We start from the raw sequence: 21,139 nt of genomic DNA, 5'->3' as shown, positions 1-21,139 counted from the left end.
ACAGACCGTAAATACAAATATAATTACCTAATATTGTATAAGACAATTTCTTTGAGAGATATATTTCACATATGGTTAAATAGTCCAACTAATACAAATTATGAATATATAAGACACTGGTTTTTAGGTTGTCTTATTAATAGATAGTTTCTCAGAGTAGTTGATAAATGTTTATCCTTCATGATTGTTATGGTGATTTAAAGATCAATATCCCAAGTAAATAATAACTTGCCGTTTAATTGCTAGTATGATCAACATAAATTTTCATTTAAGAAGGTCTCGCTATGAGATAATTCTAAACTAAGCCAATTAGTCCAGCTAAATTAATCTTTATTTGTGTATTTAAAATATTCCTTTAAGTTATTAATGTTTAATACATTGTTTTAAATGTTAAAATTAAACTTGATATTTGGATATTAAAATGTTCTCTTCAATTGTCTAAAAAAGCACTTTGGATATAAGTCGGTCTCTTTAATAGATTTGTTTTATCGTGAAACGATTTTACACTAGAGTTATTCTAATACTCCCTCTTATTCACTTTAGGAGTCCTATTTGACTTTTCATGGATTTTAAGGAGAGTCAAAAGTGGGATCCTAAGGGTAGGAAAAAAAGTGGTATTATGGGTTTTTAATGTAAGGGAGGAAAATTAGTATGGGTAATGGAGGGTATAATTGAAAATAGGATAAAGCTACTAAGGGCATAAAAGTCGAAAACCCATACAAAAAATAGAAATTGGACAATTAAGATGACTTGACCATAAAAGAAAATGGGACACATAAGTTGAATAGGAGGGAGTATTAAATAGGAGAAACTATAATGAAAAATATTAGTTGATTTAGTTGAAAGAAATTAAGGTTTATAGTTATGATCATTCTACTATTATTATTTGTTTACCACAAAATTTGATTTCATAAATCTAATTGAATATTTAAATCTCAAAATTAAACCATAAAGTCTTGTGAGAAATAGTTTTTTTGAGAGATCATTTTTAATTTAATCAGTTATTATTATCTTTTAGTTTATAAAAACTTTAATTAGCAAGGAGTCTCTCAGAAGACTGAGAAGAGTGGTTGTTAGCATGAGAAATATTTGGATCCTTAATGATCACAAGGATAGCACATTAATTAAGGGCATCAACAATTATTGAAGAAGTTAAAATACATGACATAACCTACCCTATCAAAATTGCATACTTTCTTGGTGCCACTTATTTAGCGTAATTTAATATTCTAATTCATCATATTTATTTTAGTCCATCTTAATAATAATAATAAGGTGAATGCCAATAGTTGCCTTACCTTACATTACTTCTCATTAGTTAAAGGAAGATCTGAAAATAAATCTTGTGATTCTAAAATGTTATATTTTCTCCATAAATGCCAATAATTTTTTTTAATGACTTTGAGTTATTATGATTTGTTAAAAGAGACAAAAACAATTGGCGTATATGATTTGGTAATACACTACAATGGTAGATTAAAGGTTTCCGAATTGAGAGTGCTAATGGGCAATATTCGATACTTAATTTTTTTTGTAAATCTATGATTTCATACTTTAATTAATAAAATAAAATTATAAATAAATAATGATAATATGGAGTTCCAATTTGAAAGAAAGATTTTAATTTTAATTGCCTTTTATCATCAGATTACCAAATTTCGGCTGATAAATTTTTGTATCAAAAATTTTATCTATACGTCTTGTTTCTATTTATGTTTGATAAATTCTGTGGAAAATTTTTACTAAATGAGATGCTAAAATTTTTGACAAAAACTTGGACGAGACGGTCTTATTATGAGACCGTCAATTAGGGGGGCCCAATTCGCGTGTGTAACAACATTTTAATTTTCTGGGCATTTATAAATTTTGAATTTAAAGGTATCAGTCTTGAAAATTAATACCTTTAAGGTCAAAAATTAATACCTTTAAGATTAAAATTAAAAAATACAAAAAAAAATTTAAAAAATGTCTGAAACAACTGTATATATTTTTCAAATTCCTTCAAGGAGATTAAAGAACATAATAGAATTCAAGGACAGGCAACGTAAGGGTTGACGGACTTTAAGCCTTCTTGAAATTGTGTTTGAACTTTTAATGTTGTAAATTTATTAATGAATAAATCTTAAAATCCAAGATTTACCTTCAGTAAGGTTGCAAGTTCAAAGGTCTATGACAACATTTGTTTATTTTATTTTAAGATGGGGTTGCCTATGCAACCATATGCCCAAGTGTAGGTCCACTACTACCAGTTGGGGTATACAAAAATATCCGATCCAAATTATTCGTTATTTTTTCAAAATCGGAAAACTTATCCGATTTACTAAAGCAAATTATTCGAATCGAATATCCGATATTAAACCAAATATCGTATTCAAATCATGATATTTACAAAACTAAATATTTGGATATGTTATTTTCGTTTTTTATACTCGCAGATATTCTAGATTTATAAAACTTGTAACACCCAAGAATCTAGTACCACATAATTAAGGTTAATAACTTTGGAAATTAAGGCAAAATGTTCTAATTTTAATTGGAACAAGAAGCTCAGAATTGATTAAGTTCATAAGGAATTTTTCCCCCGAGTAAATTTAATTCGATTCCTAAAACGAGCTTGCTTAACCCCACTCATGTCCAAAATTATGCAATGTAGGCATAATTACATTTTTTTTTCAAGCAAGCTAAGGTAAGCAAGCACCTCAATATACAACAATGTGCACAACTATGACCCTTTAATTTCTAACTCTTCATGTCTCGTGTTTTAAGCCTACAAAACGACCCTCTTATGTTCTTATTAAGCCTTCCATATTAAGTAAGCATGTCTAAATGTGACACCCATACACCTAAGCTAGGGTATGTGGCAAAAACATAGGAGAGCACTTCAAGGCTAAGCAAAGACAGCTCCTTGCTTCTTCCTTGAGCTGGCGGCACATTCTTATCCTTTAAACTCCTTAATTTAGTTCTCATCCTTATTAATTAAGAAGGCTAAAGGCTGCCTACTGTTCTGAAAAGTTTCCACTACATACTCAAGCAAGAAACCTCTTCAAACATTGCACAAAAGATCACCAAAAATCATAAGCAAAAAGGAAACAGCAAACACGCTTAGCAGGACGTGTGTTTGGCGGTTGGTTTCTTCAACCTTTTGGTAATTTTGACCCACGAATTAAGGTAACTAGCACCCATTCTAAGTTAGTATTTGTCATATACAGTAAGTACAAATGATTTAATCCAAGTCTCATGCCTTAGAAATAGGTGAAATTGAGCAAGGACCAAACCGGGTACATGCTGTGACCTTCTGAGTATGTTGAGACTATTTAGGATACTCAAGAAATAATTTTAGCTTGGTTCTTTTTACATATTACTCCTAATGAAATTTTTGATATTACATGTTAAATTCGTGATATGGGTATTTTTGTAAGTATTTATAATTATTTTTATACTAACATCCTGTTTCAGTGTTTTCTGTTAAGGTGTTTATGTTCTTGCCCTGCCTTAAACAAGTTTAAAGGACTTGTTATACTGCTTTAATGAATCTAAAATTTTGACACAAGACTCCTACTTATATTAATATACGTTTGTCCAATTATCATGATTTGGGGAATTTTCTAAGTGGTCTTTTTAATTTGATTTGTAGAAGTGTGCAGTCTGAAAAGTCAGTTTTACCTATGGTTAATGAATTGGACTTAGAGACTAATATACTAAACCAAATTTCGTTTTTCTTGATGTTTTGGAAAGATTAAATATAGGCCTAAAACATATCCAAAAACTCAGATTCAGATAAGTTCATTTAGGGTTCCTAAAGTGCCTAAGAACATGACGTAGCTTTATTTCGTTGAGTAGCAAGTATTCTGTTCTTAGAGTATTAATTGGAAAAATGAGGTTTTTAATATTTTAGCATATTTGACTTATTTAAGGGCAGAATTAGCTTAAAATGTTCAAATGAAACTTGTAGGTCTTTTAAAGTACTTGAATTTAGGCTCAAGAAACACTTGAATTGGAGTTGTATAGGCTGCGTTATGGCCTTCGTAATACAGCGGACAGAGCAATTCTGTTTTTAGGACAGGTTGTTATGTTTAGTGATTTTCCCAGATATGGACTTAGAATCGGTAAATGCTTTCTTAACAAAAGATAAACTTTATGAAAAGCTAACCAATTTAGACTCAAACATTTCCTGATTTGATGCTCTAAGCAGAGAGTTATGACCTTTGAAAGTTTGGTAAAACTCTGAAGGAATCCACTAAGGGATTAAACTAAGCAACCCATTTCTTTTATGCAAAATGGTTGATTACCTTATTTTGAGGATGATTATGCTTCATGTTTATTTTGATATGATATGTTATGGGTATCTTATGATGCATGAGAATTATTTCTCCTGGATGGCATGAAGCATGAATTGATTGCCCAATACGGCATGATGTTATTATGATATGTGATACATGTATAGGGAGGAAAACCCTTAGACTGCGGTTGATGGGTAGGACAAATGCCACCACCATTCGGTATGGAATGGTGTTATTATAGGGCCCCACACACTCGGTATGGAGTGTGTTAGTGTACTCGGTATGGAGTACCTTATCCTCAGGTGGTTGCTGTCGTCCGATTATTGCATTCGGTATGGAATGTTAATAACGGGAGTTTGGCCATTCTTAGACACAGTTAGTGCGCTAACTAAGGGGTTGCGATCCCGGCAAAGCTTGAGAAGTACTGCTGCGTGTAGTACTGGCGTCTGTTCCTCCACTATAACTAATGTGTGATTTTACAGCTTACTCTGTTATGCTTGCATATGATTACATTGGATATTGTTATTCAGCGCATGTTTACAATAGAATATTTTATTATATGAATTTAGATGTTGAATTATTGATGTAGCCTTTTATGAACACAGTTGTACTGCCCTGTATATGTTAGATATTACCTTAGAAAGACTGCTAGTTACTCCCCACTGACTGTGGACTGTTGTTAATATTTTTAGGTGAAGATTGTGAATGATATGCTTATATATTTTTCAATCGGGCGTTGGGCAATATTTTGTGAGCTTAGAGCCTTACCTCTGAAGTTTAAACTTAGTGTCGCATGTGTTTTGAACAAGTAGAAAAAGTTTTTAAATAGTCCTCATTTTACTTACCTATCTGAGGTTGTTCTGCCTCACGTTTCCTTTTTGAAGTTAAACTTTTAGTACATCATTCCTAGGCCCGCTGTTTAGCTATATGTTTATAATGTAATTAGTTTATAACATTTTATTTCCTTTTTCCACCTTTACTTCTGTGTCAGCGTAATGCACTGTCCCGTAGTTTGCTTCCGCATCAATATTTACAGGTAATTATGGGACGGGGTGTTACAAAACTAGCTAGACCAAGTACTTGCTTGGTATAGCACACATGAAATTCATAAACAATGGAGGTGTTTGACAAACAATTGATAGCTAAAAGCGGTAGCTAGCTAGAGCAAGGTTGTTAGGATCATGATTCTCATACCTAGGATCAATGAGGGTAAGATCTAAATTGGCAGAATTGGATAGTAGGATCGTATGATCCTACAAATAAGCATTAATTTGCTTTAGATAACTGATCATTAATTATATTTCTGTTATTTTTTAATATTTTAAGGCGTAAATCAAAATTTATTTCACTTCATATATAAAGTTATGAAAAATAAATTATTTTAATAATCATTTAAACTGAAACTCAAGAAAAAGTCACCAGAAACTGATTTAAGATGTTTTTTTTAATAAAAAGTCTCTTAAAAGGTGTTTTTTTACAAAAAAAAAAATTTAAAGGTGTTCTTTTTACAAAAACTGGTTTTATAAGGTGTTTCTTTGTAAATTTTCATATATATATATATATATATATATATATATATATATATATATATATATATATATATATATATATATATATATATATATATATATATATATATATATATGTATGTGTGTGTGTGTGTTTGTCAAATCTAGATTATAAGATATTGTTTTTAGGATTGAGACTACTCTTGTAGGATCGGATCGTTGAATCATACAATTGTGTATCCTACTCCTAAATTCTTGAGATAAGTAGGATCGTACAATTCTGCCAACTTTAAGATCCTACCTACAATTAAGATCGATCGTCTGTTTTTGGATCGTAAGATCGTAGAATCGCAAAATTAGGATTAGGATTCTTTTAACTATGAAGTAGAGGAGTTGGTTCAACTGACTAATTTTATGAACTGATTTAATCAACTGATTTTGTTATTTAGGAGTATTTGGTAAATTTAACTCTCTTCAATTCACTATAATTCTCACTTTTTCTTATTTGATCAGTTCACCTTAGTTGTTCCCTTTTTTATTTTAAGCCATAGATTTTTAATGTACCAAATTGTCCTCATTAATAATTCATAATTACACAATATTCTGAGTGTTAAGTATGGTTAATAATGGGTTGAAATATAAAGAGTATATTTAGTCAAGGGAGTACACTTTATATAGTTCTCTTAATTTCTTAATTGTTATGCGAAATCCAAAGAAAATAATTATAATGACTGGAAGGGAGTATCTAATACTCAAAAATTAATTTATGTAAAAAGACCTCTAATGATTTTAGAGAGAATGAATAGGAGTAGATATTGTAGAATTGTAGCTAAGCAAAGCAATCCATATCCTTCACAAATCAAATTAAAGGTCACGACAGCAACAAAATGAGTATACAAAATAGCCAACAAAAAGTACCCTCCGAAACTTCACCACTGCATATAAGTCCATAACACAACCGATGGGACACATCTTTATCACCTTCGCCGAAATTTCCACACACTCCAACTTTTTCGGCATAATATTCCATATATTATCTTTCAAGCACAACTTAAAGTCATCAAATCAAATCGTTTTAACATTAACATTTGTCGGACAGATATATATTGTTTCAAATTATTTGCGTCTTAGAAATTGGTACCAAAAAATATGACGCATCAGGTTTCGCGAAATGATCATCAAGTTGTGCCGCAGACTCCTCAGATGACGAAGCTGCTGGTTAGCGTAACTGTTCGGGGAAGTGTCGGGCCGATTCAAGTTATAGTGTCGCCCGATGATACGGTCCATGACTTGATAAAGGATGTGTTAAAAGTGTACGTGAAAGAGAAGAGAAGGCCATTGTTGAGTGAGATTCATCCTTCTTGCTTTGGCCTTCATTACTCTCCCTTCAGTCTCCAAAGTAAGTTTTTCTACAAGTATTAGTTCATTCATAATATTAGCAGATTAAAAACAAAAACTCCTTTTTTTCAACTCAATTTGCTAATTGTTACATAAACACATAACATTTTGGGAGGGAAATGAGGTGACATATACTGTTATAGTGTTAATTCATTCACAATAAGTTATTGGAGCCCATGGTATCACTATCCAACGTGCATGATAAATGATCGTGGGTTCAAATCTCAACCACAGTTTATTTATAAAGTGAAATAATCAGCTTCTATGAGTATCTACACTTCTAACCCAATGGGCTCTCGTCTAATTAAGAGGGCGTGTTAGAGTATATAAAATGTCAAAAATTATACCCCCTCCGAATCAATTTAGTTGTCCCATTTTCTTATTTGACAAAGTCTTTTTAGTTGTCCCATTTTTATTTTTGTCAATCTTTTTTTACCTAAATATCCTTAGTTCACACAAGTAATTACGAATATACCCCATATACCTTACTTACCCAACTACCCTTCACTACTTATCCTTTACTATTTACCCTTTACCCTTTTTAATGGACCTCACACCATCCTTAATAACCGTGCCCAAGCAAATGGGACTTCTAAATTGATTCGGAGGGAGTATTTGTTTTGTCTCTAACATTTGCAACACTTGATTTCTAGACACTGTTCATCATCATCATACCCAATATTTCGCTTACAAGCAAGGTCTGGGTGAGGAAAGGTGATGGACAATCCATACCCCTACACTCTTCACATGGAGGACAAGAAAAAAGCGGTCGATTTCACCCCAAACAGTAAGGGCCCTGCAATTGAAGGATATGAGAGGCAATATTGTTTTAAGAGTGCAACTATTAGCAGAAAAAGATAGTATAAGTAAAAACTTAGTCTAACCAAAAATAAAATAAAATAAGAAAGAAAAATAAAAATAAATAAATAAAGTAAAATCACGATAATTATAGAAAGAAACAAAACAAAACGGGTAAGAAGTAAAATTAAAATCTAATAATGTGGTTTTGTGATTTTGCAGGCCTAAAATTGGATGAGAAAGTGATCAATTTGGGGTCTAGGAAATTCTTCTTATGTCCCGAGCAAGCAGATCATGCAAGAACAATTATTTTAGACCAATCAAAACAGAATGAAAGATTTTCATTTCCATTAGCCAAGTTTTTGGACTTCTTACGATCTCTCTATAATTTTCTTATGCATCGTAGTACAAGTCATTAAAAATTAGGAAACCATATTCAATGGTTGCTTTTTTATCAATAAATAATGTATTCAATATCAAATACTTAACTACTACTAGATGTACATATCTTTGTCTTAATTAATGTGGTAAATTTTACCAAAATTTATTTCAGATATAAATATAGATTACTAATGTAAAAATGTAAAAATTTGTACAATGCACGATTATTTTAGTATTAATATATATATATATATATGATATTAAAAAAAATTAGAAATACTATGCAGTAGAAACACCCAAATTTAACAGGTATATGTATAAATTAACTCTGTAATTTTAAAAATTGTCAATAATATATTATCTAATTTACTTAATTTAACTATAAATAAATGTTAGTCAAAGATACTTTAACGGTAGAAATATTGGTCAATATCAAATGTCATATTATTTTTGTTTAGCCAATAAATAAATTTTATTTGACAAACTTTCTTTAATTGTGACACTTAAAATTTTTCAAAGTTGTAAAAATATGAAAAAAAAAAAGAAAAATCTTCATTGAAAATCCTTATATGTAGAAAAGCTGAATTATGTGTACATTGTGTTCCCATCCTGAATACTCCAGACTTGGAATCCAAAGCATCAAAAAACTTCATCAAATAAATTGAAGTACGTACAAAAGGTATTCAATACTCATATATCAATTAATATGAAATGGTAAAAGATTTTAAGATAAAAAAATCCTCAAATTACATACTCACTTGGTAAAATATTTTAAGATAAAAAATACTCATATTACGTATTCACTTCTTTAATTCCTTCATTTTAAATCTAAATTTTAACATATATCACTTTGACTATATTTTTAAAGAACAACATATCAAACCAAATGAAAAAAATATATACATATTATTTCATATTTGCTATTTTTATTCAAATTATTTTAAAAACTTTCAAGATGTACATTAAAAATATACATAAAGTCAAACCCCTAAAGAATAGTGGGCATTAATCGATGGTGGAAGAGTTGAACACTTGAACTTAGTTTCCGTTTCATTATACTTGTTGTATTTCACTTTTTACGCAATTTCGTTTCATTATACTTGCTACATTTCACTTTTTACGCAATTTAAAGTATTATTTTGTTCATTTATATGTCGAATTATACACATCTAAAAATTATAAAAAGTTAATATGATGAAAGTATGCGATTGGACAATTCAAATAAGATCCCACTTGACTACATTTTTACTTACATATTAATCATAATATATAAAATAAGCTTGAACGATTAATAGTACTTAAAATTAAAATATAGTAAGTATTTCATAACGGATCAAGTATATAAACTCAACCTTCCCACTTTCCATTTTTGGACTTACTCCACCCATAATAACATGGATTAGGAGAAGACCATTATTATTTATTAGTACTTCATTATTTATCAAAAATTTCCAAAAATAGAAATCATTTCAACTATATATTAGAAAAACAAAAGAAAAACCATACCGTTTCCTTCATGAAAACAGATTAATTTACCTGGCGTCTCCCTCTGACCATTTCCCACGACGACTCAACGGAAAAATAGAGGTCGTCTGCCCTAACTCACACAAATCTCTACCGGGAAATTCGGCGATATAGTCGGAGAGCTTTCGAGTGACGGAGTGAGTACACAGAAATTTTGAGAGGGAATTTGTGGGTCGAAGAACAATCGAGCATGTGGAGCCTTTTCGCATGGCTGATTTCATTCTTTGTCATTATTTCTCTCCTTGTTATTGTCGTTTATCAGGTCCTTTTACTTTCTAAATTTTGATTTTCATCTGAAAAACCTATGATTTTTTTATGAGTTCAATTTTTGGTTTGTTGAATTAATTCTTGTTTTATTGCCTTTTATTTTACGCCCTCTTTTGAAAACAATTTAATGTAGATGTGTGTTTGTTGCTGCTAATATATAAGGGAAATTAATCGTTTAATTCTGGGAATTTAATTGTGTTTACTTAGTTGGAAATCGATTACTTTCTGGTCCCCCAATAAATTTTGTTTCATGGGGTTATTCTCTTGACTCTTGACGCTGTAGTTAAAGTGTGGGAATTCGTACATTTTATGGGTATGTTGTGTAAACTGTTTAAAAGGTTAATTTAAAAGAAGGGGAAGGGAGTAATTGAAATGGTTGAGATGTGAATTTTTTTAAATTTGCAGTCAAGTTTTAGGTAATTTATGAGCTAATATTTTACATGTTAACTTGTAGTGCTTGATGTTTAAATTCATTGGTTTATCTTTCCCCTCTCTCTAAATGAACCTTGAATTTGTGAGAATATGGGTTGATTGAACTAGTTTTACCTGATACACTATATCAGTGTAAATTGGGTAACCTTGGATTAAATTGTATGAGAAAAGAAATCTTCTTTGTGGAGTGGGCAGTTTTTAGTCCCTGCCTGATCACTGTAAATTGTAAACCCCAATGATCAAACTCTGAGCCCTTTTGAGCTAATTCAATCATGTTGATAGTGAATTAGCAAATCAGGTAACATTGGGTTGAATTTTATGAGAAAAGAATCCTTCTTTGTAGAGTGGGCTGTTAAGTCCTCGCCTTTCTTTTTTCATTAGTCTTCTTAAATTGGGATTCATCCTCTATGAGTATGAATGTTGAGAGGAATTTTGGTGTTTATATTGGAAACTACGAATTGTGAAAGAACTTGGCTTGAATTTTGATGGAAGATTTTAAGAGTTCATATTGTTCATCTTTGTACTTCTCACAATTATTGCTATTTTATTGTTTCTGTATTTGTGTAGAAGAAAAATATTGAACATCATTTGTCCATATGCGTCTCAAATGGGAGCAGATAAGCATCGAAAAGAAATTTAGGATTAGTTAGATGGTGTGATGCAAAGTTTCGCAACATCAGAAAAGTTTTATATTGATGTTGATGTTGGGCAGACAATAAAAGTGTTTGAGAATGTCTATAGACACTTTAGATATGTATGAAAAGTAAGGAGGGAAAGTATTTTGGATTTTACACAACATATGATTTGTAGTACTTAACACAAGGTATGCATGGAAATCATGTGGTGACATAAATAAGTAGAACGAATGCTACCCAAATTGATTACTTCTTGACTAGGAGAAATAAGTGGAGAAGGTGCCTAAACTATGATGTCGTATTAGGTGAATGTGTAGTCACTCAGCACAAACTCTTAGTCATTGATGTTCTTGTAATCATACCCGCGCAAGAATAAAAATTTGAGCGAATGCTAAAGTCGTTAAAGAAGCTGATTAGACTAGCGAAAGGACACACTATCAACTTGGGCAAAAATATAAAATTGTACGACTCATGCAAGGGCATCCTAGGATAAGCATAGCATAGTATGATAGTGAATAATGATACCAAGTGAAGGATGACATTTGGACGAAAACATTTCTAGACTAGACAAAGTAAAGCATTTTTGGCGTTAAAAAATAATTGAGGTAATTTATTTACATAAAACCGCTTTAGAACAGATATTGAGCTTACCATGTCGCAAAATCTCTTTATGTAATCATGGAGTAACGGTCATTATAAACTGCTCTACTAGAATATTAGCCATTATAATCCTTTTTAATATGCATTAGGTTCTAAACTCCCACTATAAGCTTTATTTGAAATATATGTTCTAAAACGCTTGAATTACTATGATATAGTGGATATTTTCAACTTAACTATGCACATTGCGATGCTTTCAAAGTATGCGGTAACACAAAAAGGTTCTGCTTTTTCGATGTGACCTTCACCGCGCAATTATATTCGCAATTCTTTTTTGTGATTTTAGGTTGGCCTTCCTTCATGTTTGTGCATGCAGCCTGATTATTTTTAGAAGTGGAAACCTATGAATTAATGTTACCTAATTCTCTTTGAATTCTTGAATTTTCCAAAATAGGCCAAAAATAGACCAAAACAAACATAACTTGCTATCCCAATATGCTATTCTCAATTTGCATGGGGTGGTTTACACAAGGGGAACAATATCTTGATTTTGTGGAGCTCTGGTTTGGTTTAAGCTACTGCCCCAAATATGAGTTTCTTTTGTTTAGCCTCGCAATTCTGAGCACTCTTTTGTGATGTTTAAGGGCATTCTTCTCTTTGTCGAGTTGACAAAATCGTGTGTTGCAGACTCAAATTTCTTCACTCTGCACCAAACTTGAGCATTGGTCCATGGTCTGATACCTTTGCTTCTGCCATGTGACACTGGGGCTATCAATTAGGATAGAGGTTTTTCATTGGCCTCCTCATTACTTATTTCTATACCACAATGAACTTTAGGAGCATCATGACGGCTAGGGTGGATGGATACTGCAATGATATGGTTATATGGGAATGATGATTATAAACATCTAACTCTTTCCCTGCCTTTACTTGCCCCATATTGTTTGCTGATATTGACAAGGAGGTGGAAGGCTCTTCTTTGCTACAGTAGGTAAAGGAACGCTGCTTAAGGACCTGTAAAATTCCCAACAATTTCACAAGGCCGACTAGATCTTTTTTCATGGAGGATACCCTGGTTGTTCGTGGTTTTTTTGAGCGGAGATTTATCCGACATTGAATTTTCGTCTTCAATCTCAGTAGTCCATATCCCTTATTTGGGGAGCAGGCTCTTATTGTCTTCATTGGAACTCGGCCTCTCGTACAAAATATTACTTTCCTAGTTTCCTGGATCATTTTTCACCTTAAGGTTGTCTGTGATGTAGTTGAGTTTGGTTAAAAGTTTCCTTGTTCTTAGGGTCAAGGCTTCTAGCCTTGTTGAGGTTTTTGAGAGCCTCTTCAATCTTTCTCACCTATATTTGCCAATCCTTTTCCAAGATTAAGGAATTAACAAAAATATAAAATAAGAGTTTTTTGACATCCTTAATTTGAGAGCGCTAAATGCAAGCTTGAGGCTCAAGGACACTGCTTAAACAGAAAACAGGAACCCTGTCTATCATAGAAATGGCACTAGGAGATTGTTAGCCTTAGTGTAGAATTAAGCTTCCTAGTTTGATTTGGAGTTACCTTCTTCCTTTAAAAACCTTATACACATGACGATAATATCAGGAACCTCAAAAGTGTCAAGATTTCTTCAATGGACTTTTCTTAATAATACAATTGATTGACATGAAAGGTTAGAAGATCATGGATACACAGATAGTGAGTTAGAGACATATAAGAAGCAAACACCCCAACAAAAATAAAAAAACAACAAAACGAGAGAGAAAAAAAGAGAGTAACAAACATAAGACCACAAAAAAGAGGATCAATAAAAAACCACACCCGTGGGCTGTGAGATGTTCAAAATAAGTGAGTTCTACCTACTCACCTCAAATATGGCCATTTCTGATCTTCGTTGGAGGTAAACCAGCAGTCCAGCACCAAGAACTGGTAACAAATGTTGGGGTGTGGAGGGGTGGGTCAACAATGGCTTGATTCATCTTATTTACGCTGATCAAGGCTGTAACACCCCGGCTCCTCGGACCGCTGGTGACTACTCATGGAGACTGTAGACTGGCCCCACAAACCAACACAAGTCTTTCTAACGCACTTTGGCCTCACTCGCGTGCACCCGGGAACACTTCCCAGGAGGTCACCCATCCTAAGATTGCTCCTACCAAGCACGCTTAACTATGGAGTTCTTAGCAAATGGGCTCCCTAGAAAAGAAGATGCACCTTGTTGATATGAGTAGTCTATCAATCCTTTTTCAAGCTAAATCTGGGGTATTACACTCACCCCCACTTAAGAATACAACGTCCTCGTTGGACCGTAACTTTAGGATCTTTTCCCCCGCTAGGTGTACTGAACACTATCAACCACGGTCGCAGGGTTGTTCTGATACCATTTGTAACACCCCGACCCCTCGGACCGCTGGGGACTACTCATGGAGACTGTAGACTGACCCACAAACCAACACAAGTCTTTCCAGCGCACTTTGCCTCACTCGCGCGCACCCGGGAACACTTCCCAGGAGGTCACCCATTCTAAGATTGCTCCCCACCAAGCACCCTTAACTGTGGAGTTCTTAGCAAATGGGCTCCCTAGAAAAGAAGATGCACCTTGTTGATATGAGTAGTTTATCAATCCTTTTTCAAGCTAAATCTGGGGTATTACAAAGGCTGCAGAGAAGAGGCGCAAAGTGGAGGAAGCCTACTGGCAGCCAGGGGAGGGGGGGGCTACTAAACCTCTTTGGCGTTAGATTTTTGGGAACGTACTTTTATTATTTTGGAGTGTTGATTCTCCCTCTTGGGGAGCTTTTGGCCCCAATGACTCAGTATGTAATTAGATGGAAAATTTGTATATTTTTACATATTGGTTATTAAGTTTTTGAGTACTGATCTTTTATGCTTGTCTTTTATTTGTTTGATGTGGATTTTGATCCTATTCATTTTCGAATTTTATCAACTAACAAAGAATATGGCTGTTTTGCACTCTGGATCTGTTATAACTTCCAACAAATGGAACCTATAACTATAAGGTAAAATATGCTGACAGGTATAATGGTGGCAGTGTTGAGTTCTACCTGATCTTTTTGCTGTTTTGATGCATCAAATATTTTTTTGATTTAAAAGAAGTTATAGGCTGTTTCACAACATAAATATATTTATGATAGTGCTGAACATGATGTTTTTCCTTAACATAATTAAAAGATCTGTACTAATATCAGAATTTTCTTGCAGCTTATGTGCTTGGCAGATCTAGAGTTTGATTACATCAACCCATATGACTCTGCAGCTCGGATAAACCAAGTAGTCTTTCCAGAATTTATAATACAAGGAGGACTTTGCCTCCTTTTTCTCCTAACCGGCCATTGGATTATGGCACTTTTATGTATGCCATACCTTTACTACAACATCAAAATGTAAGCATCGATGCTGCTCTATTTTTATTTTTTTGCCCTAATTTACTTGGTGAGTAGAGTACTTGCAACTTTTTTTTTCCCAAACACGCTTCTTCCTGCTTGTGTCATGTCAAATTACAGCCTTACAGATGCATGAGACGTACAAATGAAATTAGAAGTTATGGCTAGTATCCAAGTTGAAATGCTTGATGTTTCTTTTGAGATCTTTTATGGATCAGAGTAACTTAAAATAAGAGAGTTACAATAGCTACCAAATGAAAGAATTAATTCGTGAAGGCAAGTATAAGAATTGATAGTTGTTCAACATAGAGACTAGAGATAATATACTACGGTTTACCCCTAATTATGATTGCTGGGTTCCTCACTGTTGTTGTGTCATCCCCAGGACAGACATGAGTAATGCTTGGCAACCCATTCCAGCTCGATTTTGCTATCGTTTTCAAAATCTCTTTCATTTGTATAATTAGACTCTTCCTTCACCATGATCTAAATGGATTCCTCTTCATGCATTGATTATTCCAAGTTTCAATAATATTTAACTTAACTAACATAGTAAAGCCTTACTTGTATATGGCTTTAATTAATTTCCCCTATTTAAGAACTTTTCATAGTCATACTATTGCTAGGGTGACATAAAGTCGATGAGATCAGGGTTGAGGCATCTTCTTTATACTCATTGGGGTATTTGAAATTTCTTTATTGAACAAATGAGTCAGTTTGATATTTTCTGTCTAGAATACATAAGAAGCTAAAACTTAATAACTTTTCACTTTTGAAGCTACAATAATTATGTCATAAAAGATGTCTCTTACCCAAATGGCACTTCTTCCTATAGGAGTTTGCGAATGAGCTTTGAGCTATTGGTTGCCTATCTAGGGTCCATATGAGTGTTTTCTCGTGTGCTTCGAAACAACTGCTGGAGAAAATTAATCTGGGCGCTTGTCCTATGATTTTTTTTTTCTGTTAGTTGATCAAGGTTACTGGAAATGTGTTCATACTTGATTCCTGATCATGTCATCTTGTTGAAGGGAATGCGACACTAACTAGCTAGTATATGAATGAGCATTAGAGATGAAAAACATTACTTTGATTCTTGAAAGCTTAGCTTGATTGCTGTGCCTATTTGAGTTTGAATCTTTATGTTTAGCGTGTCAATTCTGCACTCTATGAACTAATTGGGTAAACACGTCTAGGAACCATGAATTTTATAAATGGAGTGTTGAATCAAATAATGGAAGCTATTAAACTTGTTATCCAGTGAATGGTGACAACTTGACTCAAATAAGATCACAATACCCCTAAAGCTGTTTGTTGAATGAATTTGATGAGAATGGGTACCAATCATAGATGAGAAGGTCAGATCATTTATAAAAGTGAATGGATGTTTGGATAAACCGTATGTGTTTGAATTGGTTTGCATTGTCATTAGGAATAGCGGTTCCCTTTGAAACAAAATTCTTGAGGGCTTCTGTATGCTTGTGCCTGAAAGATTAAAGGAAGGATTTTATAGAAAAGCCTGTAGACTCGCTTCATCATGTGTTGCAGTGTTTCTCATTAAGAAGGAGCATGGTAAGAAGATGGGAGTAACCTATATGCTTATTTTGAGAATTGAGATGGATGTGTGGAATCACTCTTAAGTGTTAGAAATTTGAAACAACAATATTCAAGCTGACGAGTAGCAAAAAGTGAGGACAAACGAGGTAGGATTGACTCTGTCAATCTTGGCGTGTGCAACTCCAATAAAAAGATGCTACGAAAAGGAAGTAGGGAATTGGATGGACAGACTATATAAGAATCAGAAAGAGACCAAGATGACTTGGACTGCTGGAGGAATGAAGGACAAGAAGGAATTGTGTTTACCAGAACATTTAGCACTAGACCAGAATGAATAGAAAAAGAGGATTGTTATATATTATATGAGACAAATTTTTGGTTCATGTAGCAACTCCTTTTAGCATCATGGTTTTGCATTGTAGTATCCTTGTATGATAGACAGTACTCGTCAAGATACACGAATCTTCAAAAGACCGAACCAACTTGGCATGTATACATATATTTTTTCTTGGTGCTCTATTGGAGAGGTTTTCTAAAACAAATGGCAAAAGTAGATAACTAAACATCATTGATATATCTGGTGGGTTGACTTCACCGTTAAAACTGGCAGAGTTGGGGCATCCCAAGGTCTATGTCTGCATAGCTACCCTGGTCCTTGACATCTGTAAGTTAGGTTGATTTGACTCAGCCTATGTTACTGATACTTGGGTAATGTCAGATATATATCCATGTTTCAGGCTCGTTCAGGTTCAAAATTAGAGCATAGGTTTCTGTGGTAAAATTGGACATAGATGTAAGGGAGACTTCATTTATGGAACATATGCCTGATCCTAAAATATTTTTGCATTTTTTCACATTTTACCTGCGTATAATGATCCTAGATTTACTTGTTTGCTATTTCTAGTTTCAAAGCTTATATCAAGCCCATTTTTAATAACCACATTTTCGCACAATGGTTAGGGCTGTAAATGAGCCAAGTTGATACAAGTATGAGCTTGTTCGAGCTAAGCTTGATTTAACTTTTTTATTGGTAAAGGCTCGAGCTCAAACAAGGTTTCAATGTTTTGTTCAAGCTTGGCTTGTTAAGAATTGACTTCTTCGAGTTTTGTCCACAAGTTTGTCGATTTGGTATTCAAGCTCTAATTTGAGCTTTAAACGAATATGAATCAAGTTTAATTTGATAAATAATCCTTGTGACGTATGTATACATTTAAGTAGATTCAAATTTTTACTAATCTTTACATGGAAAACAGTTTGGGTCAGTGTCTACACATTAGTTTTAAAATTCTTTTTTCCTTAATAAAATATGCTTTTGTGAATAAAATACATGATAGAATATTATTTAAAATGCAAAGATTTTTTAAAGCTTGAAAAACTTTCAAACTACCTTCTTAAGGGCACAATCTTAAACTATACAATCATAGATGAGTTGTTTCGTGAACATTAAACGAGTTGAATCTAAGTTGTTCGTGTTCGGCTCATTACCAATCAAGTTTGTTTATTTGTAGTGACCTTTGACAAAGCATTGACCGACTTTGTTTATGAGCAATTTATGAACGTATCAGCTCATTTGTACCCATACCGCATATTTCATGGATAACTTTAGCCTTTCTTAGTTTTCACTGATCATGGAACATGGTCAAGACAAGTAAGATGTTAGAGTGAAATATGAAATGGCTTGTGAGGAGTCATGTCCATTTTGGCGTATCGAATATCAGGGAAATAGAACATAGGTACTTCTGATATTACCCCTGTCTCCTCCAAATGTTTGCCCTTTTCCATTTGTTAGGCAAAATAAGTGGAGTGAAAGGGTTCAGAGAGAATTGTGGAGGAGCAAGTGGATACGGATTTATATTTAGGGACGGAGAATTTAAAGGTCATAGCAATCCAGGATTCAGCTTAAGTGTGGAAAAATGCATGTTGGCTTAAAGTTCAATGCATTTTCCAGATTTAGAACTTGTGTGCTCTGATGAAGTAGAGTTGCATAGTGATTCTGAGTTTTTTAGGAAGCTAAATCCTGACTGAAAGCAGGTCTATAGTATGATTTTGTACTTCACTTCAGAACAAAAACAAGGCTGCATTGCATCAGATCAGCTGCGTTTTAAAGGTTTTCATAAAATAACAAACTACGTTGTAAGGGTGTAAAAAAACTGCATTTTGGGCTTTATCAAGGGATATCTCATGCTTTTGACTATACTTAGGCGTTACGATAACCATATTACTTTCGTTATCGCATCACCATTTTGTTACCGCGATCGTGACCATTACCGCATTTTTGCACAATGCTTCAACTTTATAATATTTTAAGATATACACATTGGCTCCTTTAATTTTACAAAGAGTCCTTGTTGCTTTGCCAAGTAAAAAGAAAATAATTTGATTCGCAGCACGGATTGTGGTTTTGATGGCCTCAATGACTCGAACTGTTTGATATTTCAGTCATTGTGACCAAAGTGCTGCTACGGCAAGCTAGATTACTTCAATATCTTTGGGCATTCAACAAGCTTGGACCTTTGGTATTTTTAAGTTCTACACACTATATATTAGCATCATTTTCTTCTAATCTTCTCAAAGGCCTTGAAGGTAGTAGGTCTCAATTTTGTGAAAGATTAGTTGAAGTTCATCATAGAAGTATACGGCAACATCATACATGCGTGATGCGTCTATGTCGTTTTCATGATTGTCATTGACCCACATTTTATTTTCCCAGCCTTTTCTGTTTTGCTTTTGTGTTGAGCAGGGAGAAAAAAAAAATATTATCCTTCCTGATGTCCTGAATAATATAGGATTTTGCCCTTAGTGTCTATCTTGCTTTAACGGCAGTTTAGATTTCTAATCTAGTGACTAATAGTGACTATTAAGTAGGTTAATTAAGCTTTCAGTCTCGTCATGTGAATGGTTTTGTCTACTTTTGTAAATTAGCTCATTTTGGGGCTAAAAGTAGCTTGTTGAGACTTATCCTTTTTTACTCTGGGTAAGGCCGGAGAATCCCCTACAATAGAAGGGGAAGGGAATTGACCCTTCATGTGCGCGGTGAGAATCGAACCCCTGTAACAAAGGGTGGAAGGGATAGTCTTTAACTATTAGGTCAACGCATGATTCTACATTAAACCTATCTTGTTGCAGTAAAATTCCAGCCTGCTGCATCAAGATTTAGAGTGGTTTGTAGACCCTAGTGCTGAAATAATCATCATGCGGTGATTTCGGTTTATAACAGCGTTATTATTAACTGCTCCCTCCACCCCCACAAAAGGAACTAGATAATTGACGCATTCTGCGCTGTACTCTGTTAGCTCCGCAGTCAACTGGTATATACCAAGAGCTGCTGGATGTTTAATGTTGTGTTTTAGCTAGACAAACTCTTGCATATGATTTTGAGCTAGTCTTGTTGTTCCCCATTGTTAGGTACACGAACAACCAGCACCTGGTTGATGTAACGGAGATCTTTAATTTACTAAATTGGGAAAAGAAGAAACGTCTCATCAAACTGGGATATCTTTTGTTCATCCTCTTCCTTTCATTATTCTGGTATGATCTTTGCTCTGCCTCTAGCATTATACTGTAAATCCTCATCTGTCATAAACTAATCATTTATCATTAAAAATGCTTCAGGATGATATGGACTACGTTGGACGATGATGAACACTACTAGGACATTATTAGTTTTTCTTCTTTCGAAGTCTTGCAACATATGAACGACTTGTAGCCTGATCCAGCACCTGGTTTTCCTTTTTACTGCTACTAAATGAAGTGTTTCTGGCTTCGGCTACAAGTTCACTAGGCACGCTCAATTTTTATTCCATGAAATGGAATTATTGTGTATTAACATGTCCCCATGATATTAATTCTCATATGTTTTTCCATCGACATTTTTAGGGTTAATGCTTAATGATGAAGCCTTTTTCTCGCTTATTTTCTTTTTCTTTTCCTGTTTCTTTAAGTTCTATCGCTAGCTTCGGCAGATGCCTGTTGACCGTAATATATACATTAATACAACTAATCCAAGTTCTATCAGCTCAATAATCCAAGTCCTAGAGTATTGTATACAATGTGGTATGACAACTGTGATAGAATACTTCAACCTTGACCTAATTATATATATATATATATATATATATATAAAAAAAACTTGAGTTATCCAATTGACTAAAAAATGATCCAGACCTAGAAATTAGCTTTAAATAAAATAAAATAAAAATGATCCAAATCTACAAATACATATTAGAGTTCAAACTAAATTCTAAATTGAGTTTATTTTTAAGATTACAATATACTCAATTCATCATATCAAAGATGGTGAATTGCTTCTTATGCATCTTAATTTTTAGCTTATTAATACAATTGATTGATTCATATTTTTA

General features: G+C 33.4%; 2 protein-coding genes across 3 annotated transcripts; both read left to right on the top strand.

Moving 5' to 3' along the window:
- The first annotated feature begins 6,673 nt into the window (after window positions 1-6,673).
- On the top strand, window positions 6,674-8,600 carry LOC130804658 (uncharacterized). 2 transcript variants are annotated; one of them, XM_057669181.1, is made up of 2 exons: window positions 6,674-7,187; window positions 8,207-8,600. In XM_057669181.1, the coding sequence occupies exons 1-2, from the start codon at window positions 6,938-6,940 to the stop codon at window positions 8,401-8,403; spliced, it is 447 nt and encodes a 148-aa protein (XP_057525164.1). In that variant the 5' UTR covers window positions 6,674-6,937; the 3' UTR covers window positions 8,404-8,600. The 2 variants fall into 2 exon arrangements, with proteins under 2 accessions (XP_057525164.1, XP_057525165.1); XM_057669182.1 differs by lacking the exon at window positions 8,207-8,600 and adding an exon at window positions 7,840-8,200 and having other exon boundaries at window positions 6,836-7,187.
- A 1,212-nt stretch (window positions 8,601-9,812) lies between these two features.
- Window positions 9,813-20,922, top strand: LOC130804121 (protein cornichon homolog 4). Its single transcript, XM_057668452.1, has 4 exons — window positions 9,813-10,151; window positions 15,043-15,224; window positions 20,184-20,306; window positions 20,391-20,922. Exons 1-4 carry the CDS (start codon window positions 10,080-10,082, stop codon window positions 20,428-20,430), a joined length of 417 nt encoding a protein of 138 aa, XP_057524435.1. The 5' UTR covers window positions 9,813-10,079; the 3' UTR covers window positions 20,431-20,922.
- Window positions 20,923-21,139: the final 217 nt, after the last annotated feature.

The sequence above is a fragment of the Amaranthus tricolor genome, chromosome 17 (assembly GCF_026212465.1).
Source record: "Amaranthus tricolor cultivar Red isolate AtriRed21 chromosome 17, ASM2621246v1, whole genome shotgun sequence".
Classification (NCBI taxonomy): domain Eukaryota; kingdom Viridiplantae; phylum Streptophyta; class Magnoliopsida; order Caryophyllales; family Amaranthaceae; genus Amaranthus; species Amaranthus tricolor.
This window is presented reverse-complemented; position numbering and strand designations above follow the sequence as displayed.